This window comes from Trachymyrmex cornetzi, unplaced genomic scaffold (genome assembly GCF_001594075.2).
Source record: "Trachymyrmex cornetzi isolate Tcor2-1 unplaced genomic scaffold, Tcor1.1 scaffold1204, whole genome shotgun sequence".
NCBI lineage: Eukaryota > Metazoa > Arthropoda > Insecta > Hymenoptera > Formicidae > Trachymyrmex > Trachymyrmex cornetzi.
Genome location: NW_017295767.1, coordinates 142,013 through 156,315, shown reverse-complemented (window position 1 = coordinate 156,315; position 14,303 = coordinate 142,013). Strand labels below are relative to the sequence as shown.

General features: G+C 35.5%; 1 protein-coding gene across 1 annotated transcript in view; it reads left to right on the top strand.

Annotated features, from left to right (window-relative positions):
- Positions 1 to 13,709: 13,709 nt before the first annotated feature.
- LOC108767149 (uncharacterized) overlaps positions 13,710 to 14,303 on the top strand; it is a 9,319-nt gene continuing 8,725 nt past the window's right edge. Inside the window, exon 1 of the mRNA XM_018516878.1 lies at positions 13,710 to 14,049. Coding sequence (XP_018372380.1) covers positions 13,780 to 14,049 — 270 coding nt within the window. The 5' untranslated portion in view covers positions 13,710 to 13,779. The remainder of the gene's footprint in view (positions 14,050 to 14,303) is intronic.

The following is a 14,303-nucleotide window of genomic DNA, read 5'->3' as shown; positions in this document are numbered from 1 at the left end:
GTTTGTCTCCTCGGCGGCGCGCAATTTTTGGACCTCGTGTTTTTTGTAGAATTTTATACTGCATACCCATGGTAAAAGAGCATGCAACGAGTGACCTCATCGTTTCTATGAATTTTGATACTACATCGTGTTGTGCGAAATCCGCGAGTTAGTCGCATTTTAGACGTCTGAATCGACGGCCTGTCGTCGCCGACGAGGAGATTGATATTCGACGGATGGTCCTAAAAATCGGCGTGATTATTTTATTCAACGCGACGTTAATTTCTCACAGGCTGAATCGTGAAATTCGAAATGACGACACAGGGTGTTTACTATAATTTTGTAAAAAAATTCCCTGAGAACTCTTGGATTTTCCAGATATTTAAAAGTAAAAATTAATTAATCATTAAGTTTTAGCCAAAATTCGAGGTAAAGTTAGAAAATGTTTTGATTCAATTTTGAAATAAATCAGAGTGTAAATAACACAAATTATATATTGTAAATTAGTAGAATATAGAAATTCCACGAGACTATTATACACTTATAAAAAAAAAAAAAGATTAAAGAAACAGAATTTCAAAGTGAAATTTCCAAATTCTCCTTGATAAAATTCCACGAAACTCTCTTATTTTTGAGGGTAAAAAAATCCCTGAAAATTCCAGATTTTCCGGGTTTTTCTAGGTAAACACCTTGCGACAAAAGTACTCGATTAATAGCTGCCGCAGGGCAGGTAAATGTATATCGAATATTCTAATGTACATATTAATACATAAATATGTCGTGACACTCGAGACTCTTGGGGTTCCAGTGTGGCTCCCCGAGGCCTTCATTTAAAATTTAATTTTCGGCTTCGAAAGAAACAGCACCGCGAGATTCTTCCGCCTCGGGCACCGTACGGGTGCTGAGATTACGGTGATCACGATTTAAAGATCGATCGATCGATCGGCCGATCGACGACCAGACCGAGGTTTTTGATATCCGCTTTTCATTCTTTGTGTGTACACTACTGTCCCGCGTATAACTCCAGCGTTTATAATTTTCTACGAAGCACAGAGATACAGAAGATGAGGGGAAGGACGAAGGGAGGAGGAGGCGGCAGCTTCGGAGGCGTATATAGAAAAAGACTGTTCCCGACGATTTTATAAGGATGTAAAAAAAAAAAAACGTCGCGCATCAAGCGGAAGCGCTCGATGAGTATTAAAAAGTAAGGGAGGTAGGCTCTCCGTATCCCAGGCTCGGCACAGCCGAGACCTAAAGCGACGTGAAAATGTAGAATTTATACAAATGCGCGATGAACGATAGCTCATCACTTAACCCGACAGTGGTATCACCGGGTATATTCTCTGACACCCTTTTCGCGAAATTACATTTTCTTAATTAAATCCGATTTTTTTGCAATGTATTTATGAACCACAGTTAGATTCTATAAATCGTAATCAGGCAGTTCACATAAAAAATAATTATGCACTGTTAAACAAAAATGTTAATTTTAACTTAAAAACGTAGTGGAATTTCTGACATATCCGAGTGTTAATTTAACGTATTTAATTATCTTATATTAAATTGGTATTCAACATTTCTTGTCAAAGTAACACAATTATTTAAAACATTATATTATGTTTTATCTGAACTACATATTATATGTGTAACGTTAGTGTAATAATTTTCTTTTATTATATTATTTTATTTTACCTTTATATTTTTATTATTAACTCAATACCTTTTTATTTTTAAATACACAAAGAAAGAAAGAGAGAAGGTGTAGTCTAATTTTCTACGACGCAATACCACTGTCGGATTAATTGTAACAAACCGGGGCGACCCTTTCGACATGGAAAGGTAGGCCTCGAAAGAGGGTGGAGACAACACTAGGCGTATCTTGGCACCCCTCGCGTCACTGTATTATACGTATTTACTCGCGCAGACCTAACAATCGGATGTCTCTAAATTGACAGCTCGGCTGTAGTTATTAACTGATTATACTTGATATTACGATGACGCTAAAGAAGACGTTGATATTATATATTAAATATAGTATATTGAGATCTTTAAGGAGAGAGCCAACGTGTTATCGAGAGAGCGTATTACATATTTTAATATATAATATTGAGTTGTTGAGAGCCGCAACATACCGCAAAGCTGCCAGATATATTCGCCTAAGCCGCAGCGTTGCGCGATTTAATTGCGCGACAATACGACACAATTATATTATTACGTTACTGATATAGGACGGAACTTTGTGCGCCCCTTAATGCCTGATAATTGCTTGCGACGCAAGAATCAATTCTGAAAGATATGCGAATTGAAAGGGCACGCTAAGAGAAAAGTTTTTATTTGTGACTATAATTACATGTTAATTATGGTTATTACTGCTAATGTTAGTAATATTAATATATGTATGAATCTATAACAAATATATATAGTTGATACCGAAAATGACCATAAATTATAGTTATTATTATTATAATAAAAATGGTTGCAATTGCTGTATAATTTAGGTATAATTTATAGTCATTTTTTGGAACAATCAGATAACCAGGTAAAATGGTTTTTGAGTAACATGTAACTATTATTATATAGTCACAAAAACCGTACTTTTCTCTCAGTGCGGAGTATACGATTACGAGCAGAATCAGTGGGTAGTAAGGGGTTGATAAAAAGCGACAGGGTGTTTAAAAAGTCACGCTGCGACCGGAAGGGTATCGATTTGTTGTCACGTCTACTTTCTGGCTGTACTGGCCGATTATCCTACAACCGGCATATAAAAACGGAGAGAGTTGAGACTCGGTAATGGGATTTAATGACCGTTCGCGGGGTGTTCAAAAATTCATCTTACAGCAGGAACAGCAACCGAATCATTATGTCGCATGTGTTTTCTGGTTATATCAATCGCCGTATTATTGAATACACGGAGAAAAGTGTAAAGTAATATACGCTAGAATTCTAGTGAATAGAATTGGCAGATCCATATATTATAGAAACAAGCTACTTTTGTAAAATTTACTTACTTCTCTGGTAAATAAGCGATCGTCGATAGCCATATGTAAGGTACTGTTTACATTATGTAAAGTAAATCTGTAAATTACCATACATCTCGAATATCCAGTTGATTAGAGTTCTGGTTAAGATAGACAAATCAGAATTTTCTGGTTCGTCCATTTTTAATCAGACACTTTTCTCAGTGTACTTTATCGACAAGTATTTTTTACCTGATAAAATTCACTTTACTGCGCGGTAGAAAAAAATACAAGTATATAAAGTCTTGAGCATATACCCTAGTAGAAATGTATGCAGTTTTCCTAGACATCTATTCAGTTACTATCTAATATTACTGTATCCTCATTAACTGTGCCAATACTGAGTAGGAAATGGACAAGAACTTGATAGAGTTTTATTCTGTCCATTTCACAAGCAGGTGGCTTGCTTATTAATCAATTTAATATCCATTATTTGTTGTGTTTCTATGCAGCAAATGGATTCAGATTTTACGCAACTTTTGCATTCAGTAACTGCAAACAAGGCGTTACATCCTGATTGGGATCCTAAGTACTTTTCCTTCTCAGTTACTAGACAGAAGTTGGTGTAACTGTTTAGTAACTGCTCAAAAAATGCGTGAAATTTCTACCAGGATAGTATGGTTTACTTTACTGTGAGATAACGATCACTTGAATGAATTTATCATAATTACAATGTACTTTTTACCTTACACCTCCGATATTTTTACTTTCGGGCGAGTAAAGTCTGTCATAAATTCGACAAAAGTAGCCCGGATATTTTTACTAGTCTCGTAAGGTAAAAATTACTCAATCATTTTTCTCCGTGCACCCCCGTCGGCACGAGAGACGGCAGGGAAGAGAGTCCATAGAATGGATTTTTAATAATCGTTCGTTTATCCCGCCGCTGCGTTTCGTCCGAGAAGGGATCCGATTGTTGGGCCTCGCTAGAAAGAGTGCTCACTTATAGCACGTAAAATCATCATGTTTGTACAAACCGTTTGCAAGGACGACGCTCCTTTCATTCTCAATCCACAGTGCGATAATCGTTCGAGTTTTATGCAGACGTAGGAATCGTGCGAGTCTCTCACTTTGCATTTCTCACGGCTTATACGGGGTAGACGACCCACCTTTGCTACAAATCTCCTTCGCGAAACTTGTAATATAAATTTCTAACGAAAACACACAAAAACACTAAAGAATTTTTACCTACCTTCTTAACAATCAACTATTTTTAATGTCGTATACCTTTTCATGGACACTTCGGACACCCCGTATAGAGTCCTTGACGGAACTTCGTTTCGCGATTATCTTATTATCTTTGTATTTACGCGAAAAAACTACAATTGTTACTACGAGGATGCACAATTTATTCACGTATGTTGTACACATAATCGCTCTATCTTCGATAATCCTAACGACCGTAGATATTTATATCGCGACTCAACCTATGATTCCGATAGGGAAGAATATGATCCACTTTTGTACGCTCCTCTCTCGATGTGGTTCAATTTTAATATCGATTCTTTTCTGGCCAAAAAGCGGAGTCGATACACCCCATTCTTTCTCCCAACTTTTAACATTGATTTAATAATATTAATGAATTTAATAATTAAATATTGTAAATTAATATCATTAATTTAATTATAAATATATTAAATTAATATTATTAATTTAATAATAAAATTATTATCATTTTTTCTGTTTGTCACATTACTCGATATATATTCTCGATCAGGGTGTATTACATGATAATTAAATTTTATAAATTGCTAGTAAATTAAATCGAATCGCAGTGATGATTGTCAATCGACGATGTTCGCCGTCATCGAAATTATTTCAAAGCGCGTAGCGATTATGCAATTGACGATTCTACGTAATATTCGCGACGGCTCCAATTTGTTCCCAAGTTCGCTCGTCGATTCGACCGATTCGGAATGCCGGTATTTATTCCCGGGTCTATTTCTCACGACCATACGGCCTTACGTATCGACTCGATCGACCGCTAATTCGTACGCTCTGCTATTTCTGCTAATTCTAACCGTGCGGGGAAGAGGAGGGGTTGAAGTTGAGCACCGCGCTGATCCCGATTTCCGACATCTCGAAATAAGACCTAACTAATTAAGCCGAATGGCCGAAGACACGATTGTCCGTCGCGTCGAATTCCGATACTCGGTGTTTTTTTTATATATGAAATATATTCAGAAATTGAAGATCTCGCGGAGCTCCTCCCCGAAAAAAATCGTCGTGTCGGCCTAAAACCGGAAGGCCACTACTCGGCGGGGACCTTTCCTTTCCCCCAAGAAAAGATTCTCTACAATCTAAAAAAAAAAATGAGTGTGAATTTAATATCATAGATGTTAAATTCAATTCTTACCGTGTTGATGCAAATGGTGAGGATTTTATCATGAATTTTAACCATAGTTAAATCCACATTCATGATATTAAATCCACACCATGTTGGTGTTTATGTCAAAATCAATACGGCGAGAATTGCATAAACATCGTACACGGTATTAAATTTACATATTTTTTAGAGTGTATCGAACGATTTTTCATCCGAACGCGCGATTTTTCACGATATATATGCATCGAGCCGCATCATAGGCCGGAATTCATAGTCGTAAATAATTTTCAATCTTTGATTGAAAGCGCAATTAATTGCAAATTTATATTTTGGATTAATAATTTACGATCTCTGTTTTACGAATCTGTGCTTGAAAAATCTGTTAATATTCATGATTCATAGTTTCTGTCTTCAATTATTAAGTCAAATAATCATAGATTCATCAAGTAACGCTTTGGTCATAATTGATAACGAAAGTTTTTCTATTTGATATTCTATTTAATCTGAAATAATTATTTTGCAAATGTCTCCAAAATATATAACTATTTAATAATTTATTATGAATAACTGTAACCATATGATTAAAGATGTATTAGAAGAAGATGACAATATGTTAAATACTCGTAAAATGCTTTATGTACAGAGTTTATCATCTATATAAGTAAATAACGCCTAAAATCCACCATTCGTCGAAATATCGAGTGTTTCACAAATCAACGTTTCATAAATTAAAGAATATTTGAAGACTATAAATCCTTGTAAAAATTAGGATACGGATTGACGAATAACCAGAGATTTATGAAATTGTGATTATTCGACAATCAATGATCGACTATGAACACCGGTCATCATTTCCAATCAATTCACCCCACGCATTCACCAATCGCGATCGCTGTCACAATCACTGGCGGTTTGAAAAGACTGATAGCGTTAAAGAAGAAAAAAAAAGAAAAAGAAAGAAAGGATGAATCCCGTGCATTGATCATCGTTTCTCCCTAAAGTCTCAGAACAAGGACTCGGAGAATCACGATTGTCATAATTTCGGTGAGTTATCTCGACTTTCGGTGCTACAAACGACGGGAAAAATTACCGTCGTTTTCCGTAATCGTTTCGCATAAACACGCAGATCTGTCTTCACAGCGTAGAAATTAATCTGATCTCGCGGAGATTATATCGATTTTGATCCCCGCTTGGCAAGTGAAAAAAAAAAGGGACAGGCAGGATGAAGGACCGAATATATCTCGTCTCGTACCCCGCAAGAATTCTTACGCGACACGTCGAAAGTAGAGTCTTGGATAAATCAGAGATTCGTCATAGAAGAATATGGTTTTGATTGGCTGTCTAAAAAGCCTAAAGAGTGTCATGATCCGATGGTCTGATTGGCTATCATAGGTAAAGAACTACAATGGCGCTATGATCACGTGATCATTTAGACAACCAATCAGTATCCATATCAGGTCTGTTCACATTGCTTGAAACCCCCGAAAACTTTGCACTTAAAATGAGATAAATATAAATACATTTAGGCGTTGAGAAAAGGGAAAAAGCAAAGATGCTGAACGCAAACAAAATGACGGCGGTGAATTAACCTAACCTAGAGCTTTGTATTTATAAGAGTATCTCAAATTACCGCCATGTTTGATCTAATAACTATAAAAAAACTACTAAGTACTTATTGAACGATAGATCAATTAGATAAAAAAACGGAGAGTATTCAAATTAGCCGACAGGAAAACGCGGGAAGGAGTCAACAGGAAAATCGCTCTTATTACACTCGAGATAAAAGCAATGCGATACTCTTACAAATGTAGAGCTCGAAATCTAACCTCAGGCTGTTCCGAAATACGTCTAGGTTTTCAGTACTGGCATATCGGAACACGGCCTTAATATCAAATCTCTGATTATCTAGAGGTCTGTTCTTTTCGAAGAGTTCTGAACTAGTTCTGGACTGGTGCAGTAAGTTAGAGTGAAACGAATTATCTGTCTCACTCTAACTCACAGCACGAGTGTACACCAGTTTAGAATTTACAGTGGGAAAAGAACACACCTCGGGAATCTACTTGAAAGCAAGAAAAAAAATAGAGAAAAGCTTGCTGGCCTCGACTGGTGTACTATCGTTGGTAAACTTTTACGAAACGCGCGATCGATGATCGACGACGATCCACGGCGCCGCGCCGCTGAAAAACTATATTGTACTTCCCTACTTGGAAACGTCGAATTATTATCCGGGGAGGGAGGGAGGGAGGGAGGGGGTGAAATCCCGCCGTCGTTTTAATTAAGAAGAGGAAAGGAAGTCGCGGGACGGGGATGACTTACAAGTGCCATGGATCGGCGAGCCACTCGACGAGGCCGTTTATAAACTCGAACAGGGAATGAGAAGAGGGTGGGGGGAGGAAGGGGGCGGAGATAGAGAAAGGGAGGAAAAAGTAAAAAAAAAAAAAATCGTACTCACGCATACCATTACACACATGTAACACGCGCATTAACGAATAGGAAAATGATAGTCTACTGTGCTGCATACGTATTTAAATTAACGGAGCATTAAATAAGCATGGGTGTGCATCTTAGATGTATTAGAGGACCTTCACCACCACCACCACCACTACCACCACCATCACGCGTTTAGTGTTAATTATGAAACGTTACAGGGCGATGATGGCAGGGGATGCGAAGGGAGAGGATCAATCGCGTGCGACGATTAGGATCTTCCATAGCTGTAGATTTTTGTGTTACGTACACCGCTGTCCAAAAAGAATCTGTCCAACGAGTTATTGTTATTTAATTAATTGTGTGCTGAAAGAGACGAGGATTGAAACGCGCGGGGTCTCTGAAGTCAAGAATGGGAACGCGACTTAAACAACTCGATCTGAGGATTAAAAAATTTGTAGATTCATGAATATCCGGAAATTTTAGTATCTTGAAAATTTCTTAATTAAAGAAATTAAGAAATTTCTTTAGTTGAACGATTAAAAATTTCTTAATTATTAAGAATTTCTTAATTTCTCAATTAATTAAAAGTTTGCGAGTTTGGGAATATCTAAATTCGAAAATTTAATGATTGCAAGTCGAGGAAACTCGAGGATTTCAAAAATCCTAGGCGAAAGAATCTAAAAAATCCCATTTGTATTTATACCTTTTTGTAAGGAACTAATATTACGATTCTTTTTGGACGCGTGATATTTGTTGATATTTGACGATAATTTCGAGCACTTTAATTAACGTAAGTGTACAGTCATGTGTTTCGTAGTTCTTGTATAATAGTGAATATATTTCTTAGGACCGTTAAGACGACGATGTCTCCTGATTGTCGACAAGTTTTCAGACGCCACAATCAGGACGCTCGATCGTCAAGAATCGCTCTATCGTTATCATTATTCGATTTCCAGCGCAAACTGCTGGCGCAACTTTACGCCTCTGATAACGAAGCGCGAAAGTCTTCACCGCAGAGAATAAAAAAAAAAAGATACAAGGACAAGCGAACCTCTCCCTCTCATCCCCCGGAAAAAACTCGTTGGGGATAAAAATCGTCGCTTTCATTTAACTCACATGTGTTTCACACACGATTCAATTGCGAGTGCGGTTCTCACTGACGGACTGTATGTATGTATAATTTTTAAGACGGTTACAAAGAAGGCAGCGTATTGTCATTATTTCGTCGTTGTATTATGTATTGTTTATATCTCTCGAAAGAGTACCACGTATATACAATAATAATTATAATAAAAATCGACTAGTGTATTTCGAATCCGACTGAAAACAATTAAAGAATTAAATTGCGCTGACATGTGCGTGTGTCTTTTTATCCTTCGAATCCTTTCCTCCAGTCTCCACATTGCTCATCATTAATGTCTTTTTATCCTTCGTAGACAGTCTGAGTCTGTTTTTACTTAGATGAAATTTTCAAATTTCTTGTCACAAGTTTCAATTTTTATTAAATAAAAGTTTTAACATTTGAGTTAAATAACTATTTGGAAATGTAGCAGAGATGGTAAGAAGTGAATGTTTCTAAATTTTTTGAAAGCCTAGAACACAGTAAAAAAATTGGGTTGGACAGAAAAGGCCCAGAGTGTCTATGGAGTAAGCAAAAATATGTGTGCTTATGAAATATTAAACGGAAAAGAAAGATATACAACGTGATTCATTTAAATAAAAAACCTTGAATATGTCATTTATTTTTAATGATACGAAAAAATATTTCAGATGAAAGTGGAACGCTTTCGAGGGAAATGTATTTAAAAAATCAAAAATTTCATTCAAAAAAGGAAGGTGACTTTCATATCTTTTTGGCGCTTTCACTTAAAAAAAATGTGATCAAAAAGCGTTTCTCTTAAACCGTTCCATTTTTATCTGAAACGTTTCTTCGTATCATCAAAGATAAGTAAGACATTCAAGAATTTCAATTTAAATGAACCACCCTGTATATACTTTATAAGAAAAAAAACTCTAAAAGATTCTCAAAAATATAAAAATAAAGCGCGAAAACGGGGACTAATGAGAGTGTAGGTGCGGTAATTGGAGGTCTAATTAACTTGTGTAAGAATGGTCTTTATCCAAATGCTTAGTTAAACGTTTCAGCTCCGCTTTGAGTCAATTTGACCGTATATATGTATATATATATATCGCTGCTGAGAATGATTCAGAGAAGATTCCAAACGTTCAATCAATTGTAAGTATTTTGTATTAAGATAATTTTTACACAAATGAATTAGCTCACTTACTCTCGTTAGTCCTTATTTTCACTTTTTATTTTTTTTCTTAAATATATACTTTTACAAAATTTATCAAATTTTACTTGGGATTTGTCTAAATATATTTAATATTTTATTCCTCGTATTTTCTAAATATGTTCCGATAATTAAAAGAAGATGCCAGTTTTAATTTTAATCGATGACGAGTACACGAAAGAATGGGAAGCGTTTCCAGCTCTCAGACGAAATAAAATGTAGCGTAAAATAATTTAAAAAAAAATTGTCATAGACTTGTGTATTTAAATAATGAAGACTCGTTGTAGAAATATATATTTTTGTTGAATCAGAAACCGAAGGGACGCGCGGTTCAATGGATTAAAGCTCCTAACGGGCGCGTAATCGCATTTTTTGACTTTTCGTCTCTTCGATTGCGATTTTATTGCGTGTCTGAAAGAGTACGCCTCGTCGCCGAGATAACGAGATTCGCGTGCGAGATTCGCCGGTCGCGGGCTTTTTGCACGAAAAAAAGAGAGAGAGATGAGGGTGGAAAAAGAGAGAAAACGGAAGAACGTAAGGGCAGATGCGCGCGGTTTTATTCCATAAAAGGCGAACTCACACGGAACGAAACCCAGTTCGGCGCGGGGCTAATTGTTAATTAAGACGCGGATTGCCGTGTGGATTGACAATTTGCAATTGTAAAATCCGTTCCTCGCGCGTAATCTCGTTCGTGTATCGCCCGAGCGAATCTCGCTCGCACGTTTCCAATCGCATCGAAATTGTTTCGCAAGTGCCGCTTCCACACGCGGAAAAACGAATTTCGAAGAAAAGTTTCAACGAAGTGTGACCGGACTGACAGTCGGAGCTACGAGGTGTTTCGTAAAAAACTTCGAGGACGTCCTAACGTGAATTGGAAAAAAATTCACGATAAAATTCGTTTACTGGATTAAAAACCGCAATAAAAATATATATAACGCGCGCGAAAACAGAGTTTAATTTAATTTCGACTTTTGCTTAAATCCTCCTCTTTTAATTCTTCAAATTCTTAGGATTATAAGAAAAAGAGTAAATTAAGGAGTTAATTAAGACATAAGATTATTATTAAAATTAATGTCAGAGGTTGGATCTACAATTTTATGATTTAATTTAATTTAATTTAATTTAGTTTTTATTGCGAGAGAAGCTCTATGAGAAAGATTATATTTTAACAGAGTAATAGATATATAGAATATGATACAAAAAATAGATTATAGTAGACATAATATAAAATAAAACACAATACAAGAGTCAGTAGTAGCTTGCAAATGATTAGGCGTCAGCAAAATTGCACAAAGCCTACCAGCAACAAAATCGGAAAATAAGATCCCTGCCTACTCATTGCAGGAACGAGAAAAATACATAAAGAAAATTCTTGGCGAATTATATTAAAAAATAAGTATTTTGTAATAAAACAACATTTGCAATCGATAAAATAATTTGTAAAATATATATTTACTGAAAACTCCTCTCGTGTTCCGGTAATCAATAAATAACGTATATTTAAAATTGAATTATACCTAACCAGAAAACAAAACAAGCTACATGACAACTGTCAAATTGAGACAAATATTTTATTCTATTGCGAAATAAAGAGAGAGTTTTCGGGATATTTTACAAGTATATTTCATCAAATACAAATATTGTTTAATTGAAAAATATTTCTATTTTAATACTTTTCACGATAATTTTCGTTATGTGTTTTCTCGCTTCTGACATCATCAATTTGAATTTTTGTGGCGAGTAGTCGAGAATCTTAACACTGGTTCCAAACAGCTAATTAAAAGAGATTGTCACAGCAAAGATACTCTCGGCGGTTTGCCTTCTGAAAGATAATCAAATAAAATCATCTGATATTTAACGTACTTTATGCCATCGCTATTTATAATGCATTATATTCCGCCAGGCATTATAAACATTATTAAATCGAAATTACAGATTTATATAAGTTTTCTCTAGATATATCAATGATTTATTTTATTTAAAACAATTTAAACGTTATTTTCTAGTTCATTACACGTACTTTTTAACAAAAAAATTTCAGATTTCTTCTATGTTATATTTGAAAATAATAAAAAAAGCTTGGCGGCGATTTAAAATCTGGGTCAAAAATTATTTCAGTAATGCCCATTTTTACCAATTTAGATTAACTTGCTTTAACTTACTTTTTATCTTTTTCTAATTCTAAGAATTATATAGAAAAGGACAAAGAGTAAATTAAACTGAGATTAAAGTTAATCTACGTTGTTAAAAATGGACATAGGAAGTAGATCAGTTTTTTTTAGAAATAATTAAGATTTAATGAGAAAATTTTTATTTAAAGTATAAAATTGTTTTGTTAACTAAAACTATCGATTTGCTGAACTATTTAATAAATAAATAAATATATATATATATAAAACATTCATTTTTACATGGAAAGTATAAATTTCCAATTTGCCACTTTTTGCAAAGACTATACTCCTAATATATCCTTATTTGCCGGACTTATTTTCCTTCACTTATATAAAAATATATATTTTTTAAAAACAGACACATTTTTTCTGATTAAATATTTTCCTAAAGCGGGACATAAACGTTCCTCTCGCGTAATTTCTTCCCAAGAAGGAAAAATTCTGCGTCGTTCGGGTATAGGTTGCGAAGTATAAGAAATAATATGAAGTAGGTCAATCGTATTTTAAGTCGACGAAGTCTATACACTTCGATGAGCGGGGCCAGCTGCAACCCGAGATAAGAGGCATCGCCCACGTCACATTCCCCATGAAACGGAAAAGCGGAAAATTTACCCCATAATTCCTACGGGCTTAAAATCTCTTTTTTTATTCTCTTACTTTTTATATAAATTTTGCGCGCTCATGTGGCACGATAATGATATTAATTAATCGGTTCTCTTATTTATAAACTCTTGATCTCTCTCTCTCTCTCTCCCCCTTCGATTACAATTTAAATTATTATATCTTTAAACTGTTGTTTTTAATTGTCTTCCTATTTTCTCCCAAATTGAATTTATATTTTTTTTTACTTCGTTATGCAGATGAAACTAAACAAGAGTGACAAGTTTTTTTTAGCATTGAGAGATCATACGTTTAAGAATCTCCAATAAAAATTCCGGGAATTTCCATGGAAAGGAAATCGAATGAAAGAGAGCGACAGAGAGAAACTGGGTTAAACATTCGGGAAATAATTCACTTTCTATTGTGTGAAACCGATTCGATCGAAACCAATCGGCAACTCGCATCGGTGGGCACTGATTTTCGTTTCACACCCCCGTGAACCCGTTGCCATTCCACCCCCATACGAGGCGAATGCGAGAGGGGAGCTTGACTCGCTGGAGCAGCAGGTAAGGACCGCGTCCCAGTTTTACGCTGGCCATCAGGGACTACTAGTGCCATCGGAATACACAATAATAGTAATCGCTGCGATTGCGTTATTTAAAAAAAAAAGAGAGATTTAATTTGCAAGAAATTTAGCGTGATACCATTCACATCGATTTCAACCCATTTCTAAAGCAACAAAGCAAACAATAATTTAGTTTAAAAGATAACAAATTAATTCGGTCATTATACTGCAAATAATTAATTACAAATTAGACAGATTTCATATTACGAAACTGATATCAATTAATCACACATACATTAATTCGTTAAGCTAATAAGAATTAAGATTTAAGAATCTACGAAGAAAGGAGGAAACATCGTTAATTATTTCGAAATATTCGCGAAGTCGTCGACTTTTCGTTATGACGAATACGAGTGACAATGCAATCGCCGCGGATACTTCGAAAAAATCCGTGGACTTCGCGCGAAAGGAGCTGAGCGCGATATTGGACAAAATAGAAGACTTGAAACTTCCAATTAAAGCCTGGCGGATGCTTCGCGCTCGTTCGCGGCTGCGACCAACGAAACCGATAAAAGTCCGCACAAGGCACCTGTGGCTCGTGTTGCTGATCGCCACGTGGATCGTGGTGCAAGTCGCGTGGACGTACCTGCTAGCGTATCGATATAATAAGGTGAGATGCAAATTTCACATTCTCTAATAATTCACCTATTTCTATTTCAACGCGATACATATACAGCCTTGGCCATATGTATAAAGCACCTTCCATTTATTCCCTCAAAAGAGTACTGGCCGTAATAAAAGCCAAATCATAACTAAAAATATTAATACACTGAAAAAAATTTCTGGTTGAAAATGGACGAATCAGAAATTACTGGTTAAATTTATTAGAATTCTAGTTCAGATAACCGGAATTCTGGTTGATAC